At 37.7% G+C, this 26,619-nt stretch overlaps 1 protein-coding gene across 5 annotated transcripts in view; it reads left to right on the top strand.

Moving 5' to 3' along the window:
• Positions 1–26,619, top strand: part of fgf13a (fibroblast growth factor 13a) — a 102,259-nt gene that overhangs the window by 66,091 nt on the left and 9,549 nt on the right. For 3 of the 5 annotated variants that reach the window (XM_076875187.1, XM_004545680.5, XM_004545678.5), the window contains 2 exons: positions 13,668–13,778; positions 18,694–18,797. In XM_076875187.1, coding sequence (XP_076731302.1) covers positions 13,668–13,778; positions 18,694–18,797 — 215 coding nt within the window. Of the gene's footprint in view, positions 1–8,713; positions 8,870–10,307; positions 11,355–13,667; positions 13,779–18,693; positions 18,798–26,619 lie in introns of those variants that run through there. The other 2 variants (XM_004545681.6, XM_004545679.5) reach the window with 2 other exon arrangements.

The raw sequence follows: 26,619 nt of genomic DNA on the forward strand, positions 1-26,619 counted from the left end.
ATATGTCAAACACTAGCCCACTGCCATTCATTTTCATTATGCTTACATTGATTTTTCTATGTGCTAACTTCACTAACAGGAATGGGGGTATGGAACTGAAAGCTGAGAGACTCTGTGTTGGATAGGGAACATGACCTATTTACCCACCCACTTCCATCAGTTGACTCATGTCCCCTGTCATGTCATTTTCAGCTTAGTCAATCTGTTCCTTCTAACGCTTTTAAGTAAACTGAAAAAATCCATCCTAATCTGACACCGTGCAATCACACTGGCATGTTCACATACATTCGGATCTTTTGTAAACACTATCATAATTTTAATAATAATTGGGATGCCATATACAGTACAACCACTCATCACTTACTGTATGCACGACAAGAGCCATTCTTTTGATCTTTCCTGTCTATGAACCTTAATGAGGTTTCATGACACGCCACTGCACCGCAGCTTCCCCCCAGGGAAATGAAAAACCAAGACCTTTCATGAGGACATGTATCAGGTGCATTAGAAACCCAGAGTGCGTGGCCAGACTAAATTGAGCTTCATATTGTTCACATCCAGTTCGCTGCACTGCACATTTGACCTCATTGCATAATGTTCAGTTATTCTTGATGCCAGTTAGTGGGGTTTTCTAAGGACAGAGACCTGATTAATGCTAAAAAATCTCCTTGCAGGCAAATTGACAGATAGTGAAATAAAAGAGTTCCTTAATAACTTCTGGAAAAAAAGTGCAAAGAAGGTGGGAGTGTACATTGAAAATGGTATACACAGAGCTGTGAAGGAAGCAAAAGAAAAGAGGGACGTATAAACACAAAACACAGTTACAAAATAAAACTCAAACTTATAAAAACAGAGACAAGTTGCCACAAAATGACAAAGATACAGACAATTATCAGTGTTCTTCCTTATTAAAAAACACAAGACAAGAAAACATTTTTATCTCAAGTAAGAGTTAATCTTTTAATTTACAAATCGCGACACGATATTAGGTGTAAGTGTAGTTTTAGCTTAATCAATAGAAATGTTTTTGCTTTCATCATCTGTTTTTAGACAGAGCCCATCCTTCAAGAAAATAAATGTGTCTAAAGTTAGCAACTCTTAAAAGAAGGAAGCATGACCTTGAGCTCTGCCAGACTCTGAGCTTTTCTTTGTGTCTCCATCAGTAAGCAGACAGTTTAAGCCAGCCGGTGTCTGAGATGATGCTTTTAATCATACTCCATACTCATCCTTGATGTGTCGTACTGGAGAAAAAACTATGTAGGACAACATCACTTCACTTACAGTATTCTGGGACTAAGACTGCTCCTACTTGATGGGGTATAATTAGCATGAAGCTTTTTATACAAACTTTCAGAAACTCTGCAACATACATCCTCGAGTTCTCTATATCCTCTTTCAGACACGCGCTACTCTCTATTGATCGGCTAAAAAACGTCTTGGTTGGTTTCATATCTCAATGAGCACCATGGTCACTGTTCCATAGAAATAGCAGTTAATGATATATTTATGTTCATCCAACATGTAGTATGAAAGCTGTAAATCTCATGCTCTATAAGTCACTTTATGTAATGTGCAATTTTGCTTATTTGGGAAATATCATGTATGTACAGTACGGTGGCTTACCCATCACTTTAGAAGACGAGTGAAGCCACTAATATTGCATATCCCATGTTTGATACCAGATGTCCCTCTTCACTTTGACAGGAGCCCATTTTCAGCGTACTGAAGGGGAGATTAGCTGAAAGAAAATCAAAGTGTTTTAGTCATTTATTTTCTTTCCATCTTCTCGTAGCTGTCTCATCATGATGGATATTGCCCAAGGGCTTCGACTGACTTATCTAGCTATGATTCACCCATGTGACTGTTCAACCATCCGTTTTGGCAAGGGAGCATCTCCTGCACTTGATTCCCTCCTCCAGCTAACTCCTGTTGTGATGCTGGCAAGGACAGATGCTGGACTTTGTTCTGATAACAGGCATTTAGAGACTCCTATTAGTTTTGGCCAGCTAGAAGTATATTCAAGTTGATGCACATCTAAATCATGGTGTATAATCTTTTCTTCCTAGTACCCTGCCTTAAATGGCCAACTGAAAAGCAATGTGGAGTTAAGTATTAATGAAAGAAAAAAAAGACTTAAAAATAATATATGGTATTTTATATTAATCTAAGCCTGTGATTTGCTATGAACTTGGTCCTCCACATTCCTCTGGAGCTAAACTTTATTTCATATAACCTGACCTGAGTGCAGTTTATTAAATGATTATTGTATTATAGCTTTATTTTTGTAAGAACAGTTTCTGCAGTTTTAACATTCACAGTCACATTGCTTAGGACTCCGTGCACAGCAATCTGTCACTGAAGCTTTTAAGAACCTCTCCTTTGCCTCCGGCAGAGTTAGTTATGATTCAGCCATAATTCACGTGGGACCTGAAAACTGCAGGGTCATGCAATGCATGACTCATCTACATACACTGCACAAATATGTGCCAGCGTAAAACATAGATGCTACATTTCAATTTACATTTTTCATACATCCTACTTTTCTGCAAACCTGCTTAGAGCACCTTGAGGGTCAAATAAGGCATGCCAGAGCTGGTTAATGAGTTTTTTTATTGGCATGATTTAACTCTAAGGTCTTCAGGGTCTGTGACTTGGAGATTTTTTAGCAAATCATCAGCAATCATCCTCATCTTTGAAGTCCGAAAAGAAGTAAGGGTAAGAGGACAAGAAAACTGGTAGTCTCTTTAGCTAATCGTTTCATATTTACATATGTGCTGAAATAATGAGGGAACATTTGCCCCATTAGTCATCCAGAGCAGGATGCTGCTATTTCTTACACCATGACAGAGATTTTGCCACATCATTACAGCCTAGGAACCTTTACACACATATTGTACACACATACGCTCAGACTGGAACAGAGGCATGTGCTCACATTTTGAGGCACAATAGGAGCAAAGGTCAGAGAACATGAAAGCCCTGAGTATGCTCCCAGCGAAAGCTGTCACTTGTTAATTTGTCTAAATGTAAATTAACAAGTGACAGCTACAGTCAGAGATGTTTAAACAGATCCAACAGTGTATTCTTTGTATTATTTTGTGTTTTTTCTTTTGTGAAGTATATCAAACATCTGTAAAGGACATGTTATGTCTAAACAAACATATATTTGAATGAAAGGCTGTAATTGACTCTAAACATAGAATATTTCTTCTCTACAAATCAGACAACTAAATGAGTTAAACACTAACACTTAAAAAGCAGAAAGATGGCCTAATCTCTGTGCTGTTTGTACCATCATAATGGCAGCATTTCTTATATTCAATAGTTAATATAATTTAAATACTTAATGAAATAACATCACAAATATCAATGTCATATTATTTGAAAATCACAATTACAATCTTTGTCTAATTTTATTCCTCACGTTTAGCTGCAAATTTTCAGAATGCAAATAAACATCTAAATGATGGCAATTACCCAGGAGTGAATCTCCACATCTATCTGTATTGCTATCAAACAAACAGGCACAAAGTGTCTGGCAGAGTGCTCAGGTCCTATGTCTCACTGCCATATTTAGCTTCCATTGATATACGAATTAGAATTATTTTCCTGTCACTTGGGTACAAAAAAGCTTAGTAGTCATCTGTGTGAGAAGAAATATGGCAGCGCTAATCAGCAGATAAAGACTTTGAAGATGGTTGTTGTACAAAAGGGGAGAGGTTAGCTGACAAATGCCAGGCATTCCGTCTGTTCCTAATTAGCTTTAGCATTTAAAAGAGAGGTGGAGATGGAACTGGTGATTTAATGAGAAGCAGACTTGGAAAAAGCTCAGAGATGATCTTCTTAATGCCTTTTAGATGTTTAAAAATATATATTTTATCGTATTTTCACTCCAACTAAAAGCAAACATACCTTGTCAATTAATGTAAATTACTTAAAGACAGTGAAAAAGGCGCTTGGGTCTATAAATATTTGGACTACGACACCATTTTAATAATTCTAACGGAGGTGCAAACTTTTTCAAATTGCATCAGCTGTTTAGGCATTACAGCCACTGTGGAAATGTTTTAGCATATAAGCTTGTGAAAAAATAGATATTGGTTCCCATGGTGGGGCTTTAGACATGATCCTGAATCATCCACGCGAAGGAATAATAGATTGTCCTCTAGTTTCAGTCTACCGACTCCTTGGTTTCATACAGTGAGCACAGCCCTCTGGTTCAGAAAGAGTTGGAGAGATCACACGATTATTGCTATGGGTCTGCCAGTCACCCATGACTGACTTGTAGAACCATGCTCTACTGAAACATTGAGTGAATGATAGTTTTCTGTAAAACCCAACCCCCATTCTCTCTCTCACTGTCTCTCTTTCACACACACACACACACACACACACACCCTATTACGTATGTGCGGTCTCCATGGCAATGCGTGGTATCACTATGGCACTGGTGGCCTAGCATGCTGCAAGCTGCTGTTGGAGTGGAGTGACTGTTACCCACACGCACGCAAAGAGCAGAAAGCCAGGAGAATGTTGCCAAAGAGCTAAATGATTAGAGCAGCAACCCTCTGAGCTTATGAGACTGTTCCTGTCTCCCTTATAATGTTTCACTTAATCCCCTCGCGCTGTACAAAAAGGTTAAATATCCTCTTATTGCCATTTGAAATGGTGCGTGAAGATAACAATTTACTTTGACATTAAATATCTTTATACAGTCAGTAGCACATCGTATCATGCAACTTTGCCCACTATTAAACACCACTGGCAAGGTTAACCGCTGTAGTTTTTTCAGTGTTTGCCCTTGGAGGCCAATTTTCTTTCACAATTTGAAAAAATGATTAAGAGCTAGGTGTTATCATGACAGCCTTGGGTTATTAAAAAGATGAGATAGCTTTAATTGTTGGGTGATATTTAATAATATAAAGGTTAACACAGCACTCAACCTTGGGAATACACACGCTATCTTCTAGTTTTCCTCTGATGTTTAACCCTTTTTTGCCAGAGATGATGGAGCACTAGGGTGACCCTTTGGGTTTCTTTTGTGGTTGCTGGACAGTTACATGTATACACAGGACAAACATTCTTGCCCCCCCCCCCCCCCCCCCCCAAGTCCTGGCTTTTAAACATCTTTTATAGTTTAAATGTGTCTGCATTATAAGTAAAGATAATCTAGATATTAATGTAAACATTTACGTATATTACAGAAAATTAAAGGAAATGGGGAAAAAGTATGCTGTATGTTTTCTGTTCTAAGATTCTGGTGCAGGCAGACTACCCTATAGACTCTGCATTACTACAGTTGTGACAGATACTATCAAAGTTGTATGTTTTTAGCTATTTTAAGCTATTTTCTCAGTCTTCCTTTGTGTATGAATGCATGTGTGTGGGCAAAGCAGAGGCAAGGTGCCCCAGGGAGGTTACAGTAGACTGGCATTCTGGGGCACTACAATAATTAATGTACCCAGGGCATACTGCTACACAAGCATCCAAACACATACACAGACAGACAGCTTCTGTGTTTGTGTGTGCCCTTGTGTTTTACTGACTTGTCTTATTTACTGTGTCTATAGGTGTTGTTTACAGAGGTCACTCTGTTTCTTTCTGTTGTTGAGAAAGGAACAGATTTTGCATTTGGACAAAAGCCAGAGATTGCTGTGTTATCGCCAATCTGTTGATTTTATGACAGCATAATTCATGAGAGCAAGACTTCAAATGAGCACAGTACAGCTATATTGCACTTTTGTCCTACAAAAAAAATATTTATATATATACAGTATACAAAGACAAAAGTGGAGTAGAGGTATGTTTTATTCTGAAATATCTTCTCAAACAAAAATGATGGATTCAAGATTTAAAGAAGCATTATAAAATATAACTTTATTTTATTGTTAGCATTGTTTATTGTGCCACTGCACATCCCCACACCCAATCCCACCTTTCCTTCATAGAAGGGCTGCTACAAAGATAAGCACTACAGCAAGAGCGACCTTCTTTGTATCTCGTGTGCTTGTACACAGCAGCTCGACTCTCATCACCTCACTCTGTCTTGCTAACTGTCAGTGATAAATCCAGTCATCTCCAGATTTGCAACACTGTTTGCTTGAGTGATGGTCTGGCTTTATCAATAGTAGGACAACTGACGCAAAACGTGAGATTATTGGTGAAAGCTGCTGTTCTGTGTTTACCCATGGGCAGAATTAGAGGCTTTGGATAGTACCAGATGTGGGTAATGTATGCTGCATTGTATAAATAAGATTGGACAGAGTTTTAATATTCCCCTTTCCCACTGTGATTGAGTTGTTTTTATGGCACGTACAATACTGTGCATATTAATATTCAGCAAATCTCCTAAACATACAGTATATTGTAACGTTTCACTTATAAACTACTCCTATTTAACTTGCAAGAGTCACAGACCATGCCAAGTCCGATCAGCTTAACTAGTTGCTTCATTATTTAGTTAGTCCTTTGTCGCGTACAGTATTACAAAGTAAAGTAAGTAAAGTAAAGATAAAAATCACAAAATGCTTCTTGACAACCACAGCATAGCTACAGTATGTTAATTCACATTTTCAACGTAAAATATTTCTTGTCTGTATCTGTAATTCTGTTGTTTAAAAAGCTTAGCCTTTCAAGTGAGGAGGAAGGAAATGAAAGGAAATATGAAAAGTATGCAGAATTGATTACAACAGCCAATATTTGGTTTTGCATTGCGATATTAATCACAGTGAAAATGTCCCCTACAGCTAGCATACATTATGGTGCAAACTGCTATACAGATAATGACCCTCTAAAGGGTATTTGTTACTGATATAATATGTTAATATTATAATTATATTTTGTTAGCAGTCCTATACTGTTAGAACATGCGAGGTTAAAGGTTAGTTTTGTTTCTAGACCATTATATTGAGCTATCTATGAAGCACATTGAAGATGGTGAATGGAAAAATTAAATATTTTCAACTCTCACCCCATTTGAGCCCCTCTCTTGTAAATCAGTATATTGTAACTGAGTGCGAACAATTTACAGTTATCTATCAAAGCAATCAAAATGATTACCTAATATGTATTGTGCAAGTTTTCCTTCTTTTTCTCAAACAATTCTCAATCAATCGGACGTGGACACAGGGTTGTGGGTTTACAGTGGTTTTTGGGCCTAGGACACATCAGATTCTTTGGGCTCTCTAGGTTGCAAGGTGGTGCCCCTGTGAATCCATCTTGTTCAGAAACGTCCAGACTAAGTTGGGATCTGGGGGGTTTGGAGGCTGGATCAATTCCTCAAGTCGCTTCAGAGCTATTTTTGTAGTGTGATGGCACATTTTCCAGTTGGGAGAGGCTGTTCCTGTCTGGGAGTGCTTTTATCATGGTGGGTGTGCTTAGTGTGCACGAATGTTCTAGTGGGTGGTACGTGTCAAACTCACTAATATCCATGTGAATTATGGTATCCAAGCTTTTCTAGCAGACCACTGTAATGTAACACGGTTATAATTGTTTCACTCCACCTCCCAGTAAATATATATTTTCTGATTCAGGGCCCACAAAACCCCTGAAATCTATTTATATATGAATTTCATTAGGGAAGACTTACTATGATTTTTTTCATTTTTTTGCACTCTTGACCTTGATGATTTGTTTGTTTCGCCATGTTGGTGTTAGGTATTTCATTTAACTAAATAATCTGTAGTAGCTAAAGGTGTAATCTTACAATATTCCATATTGTTTGTAACAACAACAACAACAGTACAAGTCAGTTGTAGTGTGTTGATTTTAAATGTAACTATGCCTTAAGGAGAAAAAGGAGACAATTACTGGCCCTTAAAATATGGGGGCATGTCTGGTATAATAGTATAGACATACTCCATCTTATTACATTATGGATTTAAGTTTAGATTAGAGCTTAAGTGTTTCTCTATTACTGTATACTAAATTTAAAATCACTTACAAAGACAAATGTAGGTTTTTCCCTTTCGGGTGCATTGATTGCCCCATAGCCTGGCCACTTGCTCCATCTAGTGTTAAGAAAGCGCACATGGTCAGTCAGGGTACACTGCCCTCATCACTCAGGTTGTAGTTCTCGTCACTCTGCTCTCGGTTTTAGGCCCGTTCGCGATCAAGTCCCTTTTCACTGTATTTTGCTGTACTTTGACTCAAATTAAATGGTATAATTAAACCAATAGAGCATGCTTCGTGGTTTGCACTGAGAGAAATGTATACTGCAATAATGAATAACAATCCCATCTTATATTTGGTCAGCCTCAGTGTTACTGGGCATTTTGAGAAAGGAACAGTTTCAAGGAACTGAGTGCAAATACGGACAAAATACACTTTGTCTAATGTGTACTGTTGTCTCTGCTGAATGCTTATCGATATTTTTCCGTCGAAAGTAGACAGGCCTGTATAACAGGTTTAGTCAATGCATTATCGGATCATTTTACACATTTCTTTGTAATATGAGAACAGTCTGCACTGCCCCAAGAAGGAAGTACAAGCTTCGCCTGCGTTTTTTTTGTTCATTTGTCTTCAATCTGCTCCCCGCTCGTCCGACTTCCCCTCCGAGCGGAGCAATACATTGAATACACGTACGTTTTTGGCGCACAAAAAAGACCTCTAAATTAATCTTTAATGAGCTTTTTAGAAGTCATAATGGCCTGTCGCTAATGTCCTATAACGATCTTCCTGTTGGTGGCCACGCCTCGATGCTTTTTCTTTCACTACGCCTCTGACAGTTGTCTGACAATGGTTTGAACTTTGCTGAATATATCGTCTACTCGCCTTCACTTCACCACCCAAGGACTGCAAGTATCCAAGTCACTGCTTTGGCTACGCTGTTGAGAAAATATGACTTTTCCCTTGAGAAAATCAGTTTCAGGTAGGCTGTTTATTTTGTTTTAGAATTTATGCTGCTTTGAAAAAAGGAAAAGAAAAAGCAATTATCTTTAATTATTGGGACTAAACTCGTATTTATTTCTCTCTTTTTTTGTAAAAGAGTTTCTAGTAAAGTCGATTATTGTGTTTTGTCGTCTGGTCTATTTGGTCCATTTATTTGTATCCTACTGCATTTAAGTTGCTGTCCATGGTGCTGAAGTGGAGATCGCTCCAAAAACAACAACAACACACACATAAAAAGGTCTGGGGATCTCATCTTCGCTTATGTGCTTCACTGATTTTATCTTGTTTGAACAAACTTTTTTCAAATGTGGTATTTTTAAGCGAGTTATTTTCAGAATTATGAAAAAAAGGGGTTATACTCTGTCGAGCTTAATTCTAAATGCCTTTCAGTTGATTTTATTGCACTTCTACTTCCCCAGATTTTACACTTAGTTATGCGCAAACTCATATTTATTCAACGCTAGTTATAAACTTGACGTGTGTTACTGGTCTCATTTATAAAGCAGTGGATATAAATAAAATATTAATTACTTAAAAAAATATTTTCTTGAGAACTCTAGATGGCAGCATTGGTTAGTCTGTTAAATATTCTCAGTAAAGCAACGGACGCTGTAAGTCAGGCTTGAAAACAACAAAACCGTGGCAAGTTGTTTTCAGCTTTAGATTCCAGACTACGGTTTTTTTTTTCTGACACTACGTTTGACACTAAGTTTCGATTTTCATAAAGTCAATTCATAATTCACCTGTAGCTCCTGTAACATTAAGAAATGAAAATTTCACCACGATGTTGGTGGAAAGGGTTTTAGATTGGGGTGATTTCAATTTGTTCAATTTGATGTTTAGTGTTAAGTGAGGATTTATGACATTTTAAGGATACATGCTGATGGTTAATCTACTGTCATTTTGTTGGTTGGGTCTTAATACATTATTTTCATTTTACATTAACTGAACAGTTGACGGTTTTATTCTTTACAGTCATCTGCACCTTTAGGTGGGCATTGGAAATAACAAATATTTAATAATACTACAACTTTAAATGTTTAAAATGCATATAATTCAAGTAGTATGTGGCTGGGAGTTCGTTCTCACCTCAGTTTAAAATACGGGATTTATTTTTCACATGCTGTTTTCTCATATTTCCATAGGGGAAAATGAGTTATATTGGTAGTTTTTGAGTAACTTTCTGTTCACTTCTGTCAAGTGAAACCAGAAAGGTCTCTAATATGCTCTCTCTCTCTCTTCATCTACTCGTTCTCTCTCTCTCTCTCTCTCTCTCTCTCTCTCTCTCTCTCTCGCTCTCTTTCGCTTTCTCTCTGGATTTTCCGCCTCCACACGTCTACGTACCTTTCTCCTAATATGAATTATCACTACTTTAAGTCAAACGTGTGTGAGTGTGCACACTTACTTGGTTTGTGTCTCACCAGTTAGACTCCCCGTCCTCTCCCTCCTCCCCACTGCTCATTCTCTTGGTTGTAGGTGGGATGCTCTCGGTAGATCAGCTGAGTTTGTGGTTGAGCCGGTCTCGGATACTGACCCAGAATGAGGGAGCTCCTGCTGTTACCTTGTCTTGCTTCGATTCAACAAAAAAGAGAAAAACAATGGGATCTCTGTTGTTATTCGTTTACATCATCTGCGAAAGCGGTCTGAATCCTTTTTCCGTTCCTTGTTTTTCTCGTTGTTGTTGTTGTTTTTTCTTAACAGTAGCAGCTACAGCAAGAGATTAGGGAAATCAGATAACGAGCACTGCACACTCCCCAGGCGTCTGCAAACAGGTGTTTCCATCCTATGACTACGCAGCGAGCTTCATTCACGACTACCATGTGTGCGACCATGTAGTTTAGCGGAAAACTGCTCACCAAACTGTATTTGTGCGCATTTGTTGTGATACCGAGAAAATGATACATTCGGAAGAAGATGCAATGTGCTGTGAGACCAAAGTCTTTGTACAGCTTCGGATGGAACGTTTGTTTTTTATCCTTTTCGTTACGTTTCACTTTTTTCTCGAGGCTACAACGGACAGTTTCTGAAAAGCGACTAAATTAATGATCAAAATGATCCATGTGGACATCATCTAGCCATCTTCGCTGCACCCCTGGGACTATTCCATTTTCACTAGAGTGCACTTTGAAAGCTCTATAGTAGCCCATATTTAACACATCGTTGTTGTTGTTGCATCGGATTCTGGACATTTCCCCTCAATCTCTTGGATTCAAAGGGGGTGATATCTTCCCCGTTTCTCAGGAAGTTTTTCCCCCAGAGAGCTGCCAAACTGGCTATGGCGGCAGCTATTGCCAGCTCCCTCATAAGGCAGAAAAGGCAGGCGAGGGAGCGGGAGAAGTCTAATGCCTGCCGCTGCGTTAGCAGCCCCAGTAAAACCAAAGGAAGCTGTGAAAAACCAAGTCGACTGAACGTTTTTTCACGAGTCAAACTCTTTGGTTCCAAGAAAAGGCGAAGGAGACGACCAGGTCTGTTGTTCCAATTTCATCAGGCTCTCACATTTTTGATCACTCTGATCATCACCTTTCTTATTACGAGTGCCATTTTTTGCAGTTAAAAAAGATATTTACTATGTAACGCTCACTTTCTCGGAAAAGATGGATGAAAAAGTTGGTGCAAGATTGAAAGGCATGCTTATCAAGTGTATCAACACAGAAGTCGCCTTGCATCTCAAATAATAGTGCGAGATAAATCAAACCAATCGCTCGTTGCCTATCTACTGAACTAGATGTAAAAAAGGCTTAGGTGATCAATCACATAAGACTTCACTGTCACAAATTAATAAGATTTACTGTTCCAATTAATCTGGATAATCACTCCATCAAAAGTAATATAAATTTCACTCTTTTTAGTTTCCAAAATGGATATAATATTTGGTTTCCAGGATGGCAGAACTTAAAAACAGATTAATATTAAACTTCAGATGCACACATTTAAATAAGCAGGTCCCAACTTTCATTTAGAATTTTAAGCAAACCTCACAATTAGCTCCAAATAATATTTCCTGCATGCTGTTGCCAAATGCTTTGTTGTTGAAACTTATCCAGCAGGAATAAAAGCATTGGCAGATACAGTATTTTTAAGAATTTCCTGTATTTTAGGTATGTAGTTCTACTGTGAGATGTAAATCCAAGTCCAAAGTGGCTGCAATTTCTTGCATTATTGCAGTGGCATCACATCTTGCTATAGTGTCAGTCTCCTTATGTTTGTGGGTATGACCCTATAGCCTTACAACGTTCATCTCTGTATTTTCTTCCCACTTTATTCTATCCAATTCACTCATTTTCAAGTTGTTGTTGTTGTAATTCTGTGTATAATTCACCTGAAAGTTAAGACATGCGGTTATATAACACTTTGACTATCCTGCAGTTTGTGCATCTTTCTAACATCCAATTTCCAGTTATCCTGTAGGGAAAGCAATGGGTGTTGTCTTTTTGGCGGGTATATGGTGCCTCATCTTTAAGGAAATACATTATATGTACATGCGGCTGTAGAGCTAATGCATTTAGGCTCCTTTATGTCTTTGTGCAAAGTTTTATACCACAATTATTACGCTATCCCCACTCTATAGACTGAATAAACCCTGGCGCAGCGAAAGCAACCTTAGTAAGGCTGGTGATCACAGCACTGAAAGATGGATGAGATGATAGGACAGCTGAATGGTGTGGTTAACAACAGTAAAGGACACTCCACTTGGGACAGTAACCAAAGACTGAAGAGCACTTAGCACTTATCAGACACTAATGTAACTCAGACAGGCAAAACAGATTTAATATTTAAAACTATCATTTTTTAAGACCATACTTTTGATGAACACGGTCAAAAGAACACAAGGCTTTCAACAGATATTTCAGAACTCTAACGCTTTCCTTACCATGCAAAATTAGACAGAAATATTATGCGCTGTAATTTGCGGTGCTATTTGTCTCTTAAAGTGTGCCTCAAACATTTTGAGAGCATTTAATATACCATTTTTCATTGAAGTTTAGATTTTTATTAGTATTCCTTTTTACTTTTGTAGCTGTCCATCTGTTGGGCAGGTCTGATGGAGTAGAGACTGACAAGAAACATGGATTGAGAAAGAGGGGTTACTTGCATAATTTCAGCCATTTTAAATCACTTCATGCCCTCAGAACCAATTTCTTATTTGGATACTCTTGTCCATCTTTGATCTCATCTCTGTTGTCAAGCTACTGGCCCTTAGATTTTGCAGACGAAAGACAGAAATAATGCTTTTTAAAATGTTGACACAACACAATTTGATATAACTGTAGCTCTTAATAGTTTGCCATTTAAATACCTTTTAAATAGTTTACCATTTAAATGGTCAGTTGAACGTGTCTGACTGCAGCTTCTCTAACTGAGGCCAGAATCTGTCTCTAATGCTGTCTAGAAAGACATAATTACAGTAGTCTCTAATTCCTTTTCACGAGAAGGTGAGAGCAAAGTAAGTTAATATACTCCTTCCAGCATGTTTTTGCTCATTTTGGTTGCATTTGTTTGACTGACAGGTGTCTCACAACATCACATTCATTTGTGACTATTTCTCCTTTTTTTAAATCTCCCATCACGTGTGCCACTCAGCCTCATTAATTACCTGTCGACTCAAATGATTTATTTTGTTTTCTTTTATTTGTGGTTTTAATAGCTGAAAAGCTGTTGGAAAGAGTACAATGCAAGCGGCAGTATGTCCCATTACAAACCTACGAACGACTTTATCTTCCACCTTGTACTCTGTGGTTTCATCCTTGTGTCCTCCTCTCTGCTCTCTTCTTCCACAGAGCCCCAGCTGAAGGGGATTGTGACGAAACTCTACAGTCGACAAGGTTTCCACCTGCAGTTGCAGGCAGATGGAACCATTGATGGAACAAAGGAGGAGGACAATGGTTACAGTAAGTTTCACTCCATTGTACTGGTGTATGGATTCCACTTATTTTTCAATCATGCACCCACTTTACCTTTTATCAGCACTGTGCTATACTATGTACTATAATTGAGGTTACACCACTTATATTCATCTTGCAGTGTGTCAAGACTGTTTCAGGTTTGTCATAAAGCCCATGTTCCTTAAACTGCTATAGGAGAGCTGATATATATATTTTTTCTCCTTATTTGTGGGTTTCTTAGGCTTGACTTTAAATGCTGAATTTCTTTTAACTCTAATAGAGAGCAGCATTTTAAACTGTTCAAAATGGATCTTGATTTTTTTTGCCATTAAATATTTCTTATTACATAGAAAATATTAAGTTTGTATACATGTTTGCAAGTATACAAACTAAGCGGTGAAGTAGTGACCCTGTTTAATTTGATCTAATCAAAATCATCCTTTTCCAAACTGAACACAGGTCATAACTGGCTTTTCACGCCTACACACTGCCTCTGTCATGAGATCTAGTTTTGCCTTACACTATGTGTGGATGCATTCCTTTCGTTGCCACACACCCACTAGCTCTTTGTTTTCCAATTGATTAAAGAGATCAATGGAAGTGGAATAGCACAGGCAGTTGTCTCGTAACAATACAACAGACACTGACCAACTTTTAATTAGATGGTGCAATGAGCACTACTACATATCCCTGAAAGATTAAAATTATAAAATAGCTGCTGAGTGAAAATAACATCTAACAATGTGGGAAAAGTGTGCACAGTATTCTGTGAAACAGGATTTGTTCAGTGCTGTGTAATCTCACCATTAAGTGGATGTAAACACTACTGAGGCCTTTGAATTAGTATTCATTGAGTCCCTTGGTGTCTCCTACATATAAATAGCAACTCTGTGGATGTAGGATGTTTTCTAAGCAGAGCAATACCTTATAATGTCCTGTGAAGTTTGTTTCTTAAATATAAGAATATCAAGTTCCATAATACACAGAGCACACCGTACAGTAGTATAAGCAAAGCTTATGAAACGTTTTAAACAAACATGCACCCACAAAATGTTGCACTTCACTTCTTACACAGACCACCCCACCCATAATATCTGGATGGTCTCATTTTTATTAACTTATGCAACAACTGACCTGCATTATGGGACTAAAATAGTTTTGAGGAAAAAAAAAAAAAAAGATTGCTGCTGAATAGGAAAAGGAAAAAGAGTGAAGCTCTTTGCACTGCTCCAAAAATAGCGTTGTTAGGCGCTGGGTGCGCTTGTCTCCATGGTGACGGAGAGCACAGTCCTCTTGGAGCTACTGGTGTCTTGTGATGGTGGGAGAGGACCTTCTTAAATGTGTACACACACACACAGATACACAGAAAAAACAAAACAATACAAAACAAAAATCAAACCAAAAAACAAACAAAGATTTGATGTTTGCTACTTCCACTTGTTTAGAAGACCAAGTGTGGCTGTTAAACCAGTGGCACAAATAAGACATACACGTCTCACAGAATAATATGGATTTTTCCTCCAATATTATACAGTATCAGATATTTTCTTGTGTTGTATCACAACTAAGAAAACCTAGTAGGAAAATCAAGCACTACAATGAGACAACTCATTTTTGGGGAGGAAAGAAGGAGGGCATTTTACGGTTCAGCATACACACTATTGTCAATCTTGAGGCATTCATACCTCATTTTTGTAAATAGATTTAGATGTTTGAATCCATAATTTTAGATACTCTAAATCCCAAAGGGCAAACTAATTGGCACGGCTCCTAATGGGTAACACATCAGTTATGTCGTACATAGTCAAATCACATCACAAGAATCTTATTTATTATTTATCTAATTCAGTCTTTTGGTTTTTTTTAAGTAACCCACTTTCCTCAACCAACGAGTCACTAGTTCAACACTAATCTCACCACAGAAGTGCCTTACACTGTTGTCACCGCAGCTTCCTTTTAAGCTTCAATACTTTGTCATATTGTCATATTCAGGCTACTCTAATTGCTGTCATGTTGCTCCCAGAATGAGTAAAAGAAAGTATTTAAAATTTGACTGTTCTGTGACTTCATGGCTGTTAGTACGTGGAACTTAGACAGCTTGCAAGCAATTGTGAAAACTATCCCTCAGGCCTCCTCGCCCTTCTTACTCCATATTCCTCTGTGCAGCAGGAAAGGTCTGTGAGTGGGTGGTAGACCTATCATCCTCTCCAGTGTGCTCAGGTGTTTCTAGGATCCAAGAAGTAATTGAGTTTCACCTCTCGAAAATCCCCATCAGTAAACCAGCTGGTAATCCTTCTGAAATGAAGTAGAGTGCAGATGCGTACGTGCGCATCTTGGTGGGAGTATCGTGGCAGAAAACTCAGTGGAATGATGCAGTGAGAAGGGTGCAATTACAAAGACAAGAACAGCAAGAGGTTTTAGAGAAAAGGAGCCATCAAATCAGGTCAAAATTACAGACAAGGAATAGTCGATGCAAAATTGAATTACACAGGTCCAAATACAATTACAGAGGTCCAAAATCACCAAATATATATTTGGCAATCATATTTATCAGCTTAAATGCATAAGTTAGAGTACACCTAAAAATACTGCAGAAACTCTGTGGTAGGTCCTACGTTTGAGCTGTATAAAACATCAACATGCACCAGACTGTAATTTTTACGTCTTCAATATAGAGCGTTATGATTTTTAGTGCCATCTTTTTGAAAGCTGCATTAATGATGACGGTCTTCATTTCTGTTTGAGAGGGGATGCATCTTTAGCCAGACAAGTTAATTAACAATTTGACTTAAATATACTACAAATCTCACTGAGAATTGCATGAAAGAAAATCTACCATACAAATGCAGCATTCAGCAGCAGTGAGCAAGAGTTAGAGTTGTTAGGAGAAATAAACAGAAGGTCTGATTATATAATGAATAGATTAGAGAAAAAGTATGATAACTGTTGTATAATATGGACATTATAAACTAGACTTTACCAAAGTACTTTAAGAATATAAGCAGCTCTCATATATTACTTTTGATTAGCCAAGTCACCATCTAATTCATGTGTCATTTTAAATGGCTGGAAAATACACTCATGGGATGGATTATTTGAAACATGTCATAACAGATATTATAATAAACAAGTATGTGAGCAGGTCCAAGAGTGAACGAGTCATGCATAATTCAGCTGTTTGCCTAACAATGGCCCTGCTAGTGTTTTTCTTTCCAAATGTCACCATTGCAGTGCTTCTCAGTGGCAGGCGTCACTAAGAAGACTGACAGGATGGTTGGATGTGCACCCAAAGGTCTTGCATGTACACAGTCATTGTTGACGGAATGTCTTCATAATCAAATTACTGAAGATTATGGTAAATGTCTCCTGATTAATGGCTCCAAGCTCAGAAACAACAAGCCTAATGGGCTTGTGACTTTTTACTCTGCACTGACTCAACTACACAAGCACCTAAGAATGTCTCTGAAAATTGTGGATGCATGGGAGAGCATCCACCATGCATAAACAAAATTCATTAGCATTAAGCAGAAGGATAGCTGGGATAGATGATTTGAAACATGTCAATAAGGATATTAGAACAGACAAGAGTGTATTTTCGGAAGAATACTTCATACTTCACTGAAGATGGAAACAAAAATATGGATTAAAAGAAGAGAAGGAGTAGAGAGATAAGAAAGAGACAGAACTAGAGAGTGACTGGTTCTGGGGCTTTTCACAGGACCAGAAATGACCTGAAAATGCAGTACAAAGTAAATATATCACACATGCCTTTGAGCATTGTATATAATAAAAAACCCAGAGAGAAGGGAGTCAGTAGGGTTTTTTTTTATTAAGAGCAAAAGAAATAGCCTATCATAAAACCCATATAGTGTGCTTTGCTCTAAGGACTTTACAGATCTACTAAGTGGCTGACAAGAGGATCTATAGTAAGGAAGCACACTGACTCACAGCTCAACTGACAGAAGTTTACTTTGTCTTCTCGTGTGTCTAAATCGAAAAGTTCTTATAATGTGATAACATAAACGCTTGACACTCAAAAGGGGAAATTTAAGAGAAACATTATTTTTCTATGGACTTTACTTGCTTTATTTAGTACCATCAAATGTTACAACAACAACCCACAGCAGTGGCAGTGGAATTTGGGAGTGTGTCCAACAATAGTCAGTACAATAGGCGAGAAGTTTCCTTTTTTGGGAACAGAAGCAAGCATGGAGACTCTCAGGTGGACATTCATGTGCTTTCCTCTAGTCAGCCTGCGGTGTTCAGTGCCAGCAACTTATGAAATCTACACGTGTGCGCACACACACACACACACACACACACACACACACACACACACACACACACACACACACACTATACAGGCTAACACTAATTAGGTAGAGATATACTACACAGCAGCCGGGCTGCCGCTGGCTCTGTCAACCTCACAATTTGCTTTCAGCCCTCCGGTCATAGACAGGTTTTTATATATGTGTGTGTGTGTGTGTGTGTGTGTGTTTGTATGTGGTCTATGCATCCAAAGTTATGCAAGGTTTTCTTTTTCTTTCTTAGATGTGAATGCAGAATTAGCAACACAAGAGCTAAAACAATAAACATATGGTTGCTTTCTTTGTTACCGTTACCAGTGGATTCTTCAATGATTCTCAATGATTGCATTTTGCTGTACTGACTGTGCTTTGACTACAGTTACTAAAAACAGCATGACATGTCCTCCTGCACTTGTGGCCATAGTAACCCCATTTACTGTTAGATGACATTGCTGCTGTAATATCAGTGAAACAATAAAATCATAAAACAATATTGTAATTGGTTTACATTGACATTTTTTGTTATTTACCATATATATTGTTTAACATAAGTGCACTGTTTGCAGAATAAATTTGTTATCATTTGTTTCTCTTGTCCAATCTCTTTCTAGCCATGTTCAACCTTATTCCAGTGGGGCTACGAGTTGTGGCCATCCAGGGGGTGCAGACCAAACTCTATCTGGCTATGAACAGTGAGGGCTTCCTGTACACATCGGTAAGACACATCATACTAAGCCTGACTAAAAAGAAAAACACAACAAAACAAAACAAAAAATGATGTAATTTAACATGAATAAGGAGTTCAAGGAGTGTGTAAGCAGGTTTAGCAGTGAAAAAGTGCATCATTCAGTTGTTTGCCTACCCCTGTTAGTGGGGTTTTTTTTTTTTTTTTTTTTGCAAATGCCACCACCGTACTACCTCTCAGTGGCAGGTGCCACTAAGAAGACTGACAGGCTGGTTAGATGTGCACCCAGAGGGCTTCCATGTACACATTCCTTGTAGACAGAATGTCTTCATAATCAAATTACTAAGAATTGTTCTTTATGGTAAAAGGTCTCCCAAATAATTAATGGCATCAAGCTTGGAAACAACAAACCTAATGATCTTGTGACTTTTTACTCTGCAGTTGCTGCTGACAAATTATCTGTTACACATTTTGAAAATAATGAGATGAACAAAGAAGACGATCAAACCTCCTGGCCACTCTGTCTCTGGCCTGAATGTACTCTTTCACACACACAAGCACCACTTAATAAATAGGTTTATATGGAGCTGACACCATTACTTTAAATTTGAAATTGGCAATAGAGCTAAAACCTTAAATGTGAAAAGAAAATATTGAAAAGTACTGAGCAGCATAAAATATGTAGCCACAGTCACTCGCTGGTTTTGTACTTCACACACACCATCGTGATTAATATTTTGGCCTCTGTTGATTTTTTGGAGCCACAAGTGAACTTGGACGGATGAAAAGTGGAATGCAAATTTATCATTTATTGTTTGCTATCTTGGTTAGCAAGTTGCAATCATTACTGTATGGCTATAATGCATAGTCAGACATATCAGCTAATTGTTGCCAAGTAACAAACTAAAGTAACAAAATACTGAAATTTCACTCACCAAAACTAAGACATAAACTTTTTAGTTGACTGTACCAAAACAAAAGCCATGACATAAGTCACATAATCCATTAAAATGATCCTAAAGGCACTAACAGCACACAGATAAGTCCACTTTAATGATCATCCCATGAAAAAGGAAACTATCCACAGAGCCAAAAATGTCTTCTGTACCTGACGTAAATATAATTCTTCAGCGCTGCTAAGCTGGACATTTCAACATGAAAGTCTGTGGAGTCTGATTACCATTTGGAGAAACTAAACTCCAGGTTTTTCCACTTTTGTGTTGGCTTTATTTTGCAGCTCTGGAAGTTTCTTTTTGGTACTGAACAAAGATTTGCTGGTGCTTTGGTGTGAAGGTTAAGTGGTGGTGGGAGGGACTGAAGAAAGTTTGGCAATCCAGGGATAGTTTGCATGCTGTTTACGACATACTGGGACATTCTTCTTAAGCCGATATCAGCCTTAAGCCTTTGGCTCCCTGACAAAGCAATTGCTACTATGAATTCATGTGGAACTTCCAAGCTGCAAGTGTGTCTGCTTGTCTTTGCAGTTTTTCCCCCTAAAATAAAATGGATCAGGCGTAAAGTTTGCTTGACTAATAAACATATGCACATTTTACAGAGATCCACTTGAGCATTAACTAACATTAACTCAATTATGTTTGCTAATTAACCCATAGTAAAAGGCAGATAAGCCTTTGATATCCCTCTTAGAGGCCAGTATTACTGCTGCTATACAATGTCTTACAAACATGTAAAATATCTGGCAGGTTCAATATCCAGTAAGGCAGAATTTAGTATGTGTACATACAGTAAATAAACTGGTTCTTATATAGTGCTTTGCTATTCTACTTGAGCACTTAAGGTACTTTATAATACATGTTTCATTCAACAGTTCAGTCATTTGTTTCTATGCCTAAGTGCTTTCTATGTAACATTCACACACATTCATGCTTTGACGAATCAAGGTTCAGTATGTTGCCCAGGAATACTTGGGCATACAGACTGGAGCAGCCATGGATTAAAGCACCAACTTTATAATTAGTAAATGACCTGCTCTACTGCCTGAGCCACGACCAAGCAAGCAATAATGCTAGCTGGCAAATTAAAAGTAAACTATAACCCAGTCAATTTATATGTATTAAAACAAAATGATTGGCCTGTTGCAGAGGTGGCATTGCAAAAAAACAGTTAGATTCAAACCAGCAGCTCTAGCAAAGACTTAAACTCATTTGAGATGATATGAATATGACCTTTTAAAAAAATCTACAGTCAAGTGAGAAAGTTTCAACAGCCTTCAGTCTTTACTGAAAGTCTCTGAGATACTCACTTTATCTATTAAAATATTTTCTTACCATTCCATCAGTTTGTAGGCTTGAATATATCCGTGCTTTAGGCAGACGTCAGACAGGAAGAGTGACAATCACTCTGATTTATGCAAATTTTATGCAGATTATATGGAAATTGTGCTCTGGCTATCTCCTTCTATAAACACCTTTCCTACATGCCAAAACATTAACAGAAGTTGAAGGAAAAAAAACATCACTGAGGAGAAAGTGTCTGCATTAAAAAATAATGTTAGCATAAAAATAATGACCTCAAAAAACAGACTGAAAATTAAAAACATAACAATAGTTGTTATATGAAAATGAACCCTCTGGGGTCGATGGACGCGCCGGCGTGTCAAAATCACACGACTGATTTAAGATGACACAGCAACAAGATGCAGCGACCCAGAATCTCCATTTCAACTTTTTCTGAACAAAACAGTGGCGTTTACAGCGGCAAGAAACGGTAAAAACGACGTTTTCTAAGGACAGCGCTAGCAAACACTCTCAATCTATTGCCTTAGATTGGCATAGTATGCATTTTTTTTTACATTTCAGTCTTGGTTACATGTGTTGTATTTGATTGCAACAACTCTGTTGTGAATTTGAAATAACATTTTAAAACCCGTTTACAAAATAGACTATTTGACGGTGGTACTTCTGGTTCTGTCACTTCTATGCAGATGATATTCATTTATTCCAAACTTTCTGACCAGGTTTCCTGAAATGTTTGACTGATGCCTTCTTGTTGAACTCAAAATCCAATTCAAAGTCTATATAATCACACTAAGAACTTTCCACTGGTAAGACATCTGCATAGATAATGAGTCATTACAACACTAGATGGTGTGTAATGTAATTTTACCCCATTTGTTTCTCATCCTGGTGAGATTCTGGCTGAGTCTGGCGGCATGATCAGTGTTATAAGTGAAAAAGATGTTGTGGGATGATGTGAGTTATATATATTTACATCTTTTAGGGAAACAAGTATCTGGATCACCATATTGAAAGCTCAGTTTCTATCCAATGAGGGAATCCCAGGGCAAAATGCTAAAACAGTATTTTACATATGCTGTTTTATATGTAATAGATATAAAGAGATATAAAAGAGCTCAGATCAAATAGAGTAGTTTTTTGTTTTGTTTTTTGTTCTTTTTTAAATTGTATGAATGCAGATAAGTATTGGGTTGTTGAGTTTTCTATTTCAGCTAAATTAGAAATGAAACCGAAGTGAATGGAAAGCCAACAATTAGTATTTGTGTTGTTGGGATAGCTGCTCTGGTAAAGTGTTGGCTTCTAGCCACACATTAAGCCAGGAGTCAGTTATTGTAGGGAGAATCCTAATCAACAGTGGAACAGCAGATAATGTGCTCTGGGTTGGGAATTGAGTGGTGCTGCTATATTATAGATATAGTTATATAGTTATTCTGCATTCATTGGTTTGTGCATAAATAAGTGTGGAAACACGTTTGTAATAAAACAAAGGGGATTCCCGAAATTCATATATAGGCAGATTACAGATTACATTTTAGACACTAATATTATTTTGTCATTTATTATAAATGTATATGCATTTTTAGATTCAACCAGTGCTCTGCATTTCCTTTGATCCCAATAAGTGAATACCTTTTGGAGACTGCTTTGCCTCCCTGTGTATTTGATCATACATTACGACGTGTTCCGTACATTTAGGAGCAGGAGACATACACCAAGAAAAAGGTAGTGTGAGAGAAATGAAAAGTGAGAAAAAAGAATGCACATGTGTGGGTGAGACAGAATGCACCAGTGAAAATATATTCATCTATCAGTGTTAACGTGTGGGAGAGGAAGATCCAATTAATATGTAGTTTACTTTACTATCCTCTATTTTTCTGTTTGCTTCTCTCCTTTGTCAGAATTAATGAAGCATGTTTAGCATTAGAATTCGACTAATATTATTAACAAGGAATAACTGTTGTTGGTATAATCTAAAAGAATCAACAAAAACATGCAGTTACCAACTCACTGCTTTTTAATATGGATAAAACAATCCTTGCTGATATAGTTTCAGATCTGCAAGCATGTTTTTAGATGCTGAGCTAAGGTGTGTGCACATATCTCACGAGGTGCCTTAGAAGTGGTGTTATTAATTTCCTGGTGGGTCAAATTTGAATTAGTGTGAGTCACTATGGCTCCAGTTGAGTCTCGTCTAGACTGCTGTGTGTGAGCATACGTGTAAAATGGAGAGTTCAGGGCTCTTGGGGTGAAGATATTTATCAGGCAACTACTGAAGTGTATAGGCTAAAATACCTGACATTTAAATCTATACAATGGTCATACATTCTGTGAAGTCCTGCATGCTCATTTAAAAAGTGCCAAAAAATACAAAAGTTAAAGGACAGATCATCAGAAGAGTGGGTTGGAAAAGAAAAAGGTTCTTTTTGAAGTCTCACTTACTATTTTAGTTTATGTTTAGAAATGCATTTTAACTCAGAATATTTTTCTTCAGAGGCCATTAAAGGGCATGTTTTATTCTTTAAAATGTAACCAAAACATGTGTTTGTAGTAAAAAAAATTTTTTTTCTCACTTTTCATGACAATCTACTGCCTGTGAGGTTTGTGTCAGCAATCACAAATACAAGCTGTCAGCATGTGGGGCATTCAAGAGTCATCTGTAAATTGTAATTACAGAAAATATCCCATGAACGCTCTTCAGAACTAGCACTGCACAGCAAATAAAATTACAGATAGAAGGGTATCAAAGAAGTGTATTATGTCCTTGTACATTATGTATTTGTGTTTTAGTGCACTCCTGTTTGATATGTGGTTGGCGCTCGCCTTTTCAGCTATTTAGCAAGCACAATACCTTTGGTAAATAGCCACTGCTGTATGGTTTCACTCCATTGAGCTGTGTCATTAACTACTTTGTGCTGTGTGTATGTGCTTGTGCTTGTAAATTAAATGTGTACCCTGTGTGGGTGTGCCTGTTTGTGTTTGGTATTTGCAAGGGTCTTTTCCACTAGATTAAAAATCTCAATTTATCCCCAAACAACTGAACACCACTGGCAGTATGTTCTTCTTCTTTAGCTAAAGTTAAAAAAAAAAACCCCAGAAAAAACCCTTTTAGTCCAGTTTCACTGGCAGTGAAAAAACAGTTTTAGTAAGATTTGCCTCCACTGCCCAGTCAGTCACTGTGAATTAATGTGTCTGCAAAGAACAACACTCAGTTCTGAATGCACTGGTATAATTGGTGTCATTTTTGTTTTGATATGGCAGCTGAATACGCACATAGCATTGATTTGGCTTGTCTTGTCTCGTCGAAATCCAGCCAGTATATTTACAGAGGAGATCAGTTCCATTATGCTAGTATTTCTCCTCCAGCTGATTGGATCAGAAAATCATTACTGGGCTGCAATTGCTCCCCTGAAGCAAACAATTTAAGAGTGCATCGTAACTGACAGTGTTTCTTGACATGATTGCTTTGCTAATGGAATACTCATTTAACGGTTACCCATACCACTTTTGATTTGTTTAATTGTGTGTGTGTGTGTGTGTGTGTGCGTGTGTGTGTGTGTGTGTGTGTGTGTGTGTGTGTGTGCAGGTTCCCCAGATGGAGATTGTGGGTCTTTCCATGCATGTCAATGTATTTTTTAAAATGACAAGGAAACATCCTTTAGCACAGTATGTTTAACGCTTCATCAGCTTTTAAATGTCTCCCTCCTACAGGCAGTTATTAGACCGTGCTCAGGCAATACTACCATGCCTTCAGCTGTTGTAAAACAGCAGACGGTTCTCTGTATGCAATATTATTTGACAATAAAAGCCTTTTGTTTATAAGACTACATTTGGATAAGCTTGTGACTGCTGAAATGAGAGCTCATTTGTCGTTTTCAAAATGCAAAATTTAATAAACCTAAGTATGAACGCTGTGAAGTTTTAATACTGATAAAAAAAACTACACAAAAAAATTCAATTACTAACTAAGAATTACTGGTATGACATCTTTTTTATAACATAGAATATATGGGTAGCCAACCTGTGAACCACAAATCATACAATTCAATGTGTAATTAATGAACAGGGAAATATTTTTTAAAAATGTGTGAATAAAAAGGGACTCTTTTCATGATAATAAATCGTGAAAAGATAACCTTTAATTCTCCATCTCTATTCTGCCTACCAGGCATGTCAAAGAGCATGCTAATACAAAGAGGGTCTATAAAGTTAAATAAAAGCATCCTTTACAAAGCTTCTTTAGAAGGAATATATGAATAGACAAGGACAGATTTTTTTTTTCCATTTGTATTAAATGTAAAAAATTTATTAACAGTTCCAGGCTTCATTATTAGGAACAAGGTGATGTACTAGCACAGCAGGGGTAATTGTCCAGGTTATATCAAACACACGGGAGACTTACTTCATCTGATTTACTTCAGCCATTTCTGGTATCTGTGAAACAGCTTTTCTGAACTTTTTCCAAGTAAGGTTGCCAGCTGTGAAGCATTAGGAAAATGACTTTTCATAGCTGCACATTGAAAAGGCCATGCAGCGCTATGGAATCATTAAAGGTCTATTTAGCCAATCCACCATAGAGAAATGCTTTGAGAGAGATGACAAGGCTGCTTTCTATTTTTAAAGTGATTTCCCCCTGCTTCGTCTAGCAGTCGAGTCATGATTAAAGTGATGCAAGATTTTTTTATTTTTTCACTGGGAGATTGGTTTTAGTGAACAATCAGCATGCTATTGACTGAAGAAAATGCTACTGGAGCAAACTCCAAAGAGTCTGAATGTTTCTGTCTATCACAGTCCTGTTAGAATAGAAATGGGGATCCCCTGCCATTTTGGCCCCTCTTTGCGTCAGTTTGAGCGAGGCTTCTGTCCAGAGATCGGTTCAGATACAGTTGTAATGGCCAATAGCCTCTCCTCCATCCTGGCTCTAACTGTGCGTGTGTCTGTATCTGTCTGTTTATCAATAGACTCGGACTTATTCTTCTCCAGGAGGAGAGTAATGAGCCAAACCCACATGGGCTCGTTATTAAAGGTAGAACAGAACTCTTGGCTTCAGAGTAGCTTATTGTTCTGGTTCCAATTGCTGCTCGTGCATAACTGAGATGGCTGCTGCTTAGTCTTTCTACACTGGTCAGCCACAACATTAAAACCACCAGCATATTATGTACGTTGCCCCTTGTGCCCCTGCTAATGGATTGCCAGCTCAGGCTTGTTCTACTTCAACCCATGGATCATTGGGCTCTGTGTTCAAAGTAGTTTTTGTAGTTCATTGAGTGACTGTCCTGCTGAAGGAGGCTGCTGCAATTGAGATATGTTGTTTTTTTCTCCTCCTTGAGGCCTTAAATGCTGATTTGTCAAAACTTCTGGTATCTCAAAATTATGCACAGGGTGACATTTTCATCTGTGTCCTGACACACTGGTCTTAAGTAGTGAGAGAGAGGTTTCCAACCTAAAAGATGCATGGAAAAGGACCCTTTGCATCACAAGGGGGCATATTTTAACTTAAAAACATGCAAACATATTTTCTTATAGTAGGTTCCAATGCAATGCTAAGAAGGAATAATTATAACAAGTGGTAAAAAAAAAAAAACAAATTGGAAAGA

This window comes from Maylandia zebra, linkage group LG2 (genome assembly GCF_041146795.1).
Source record: "Maylandia zebra isolate NMK-2024a linkage group LG2, Mzebra_GT3a, whole genome shotgun sequence".
NCBI lineage: Eukaryota > Metazoa > Chordata > Actinopteri > Cichliformes > Cichlidae > Maylandia > Maylandia zebra.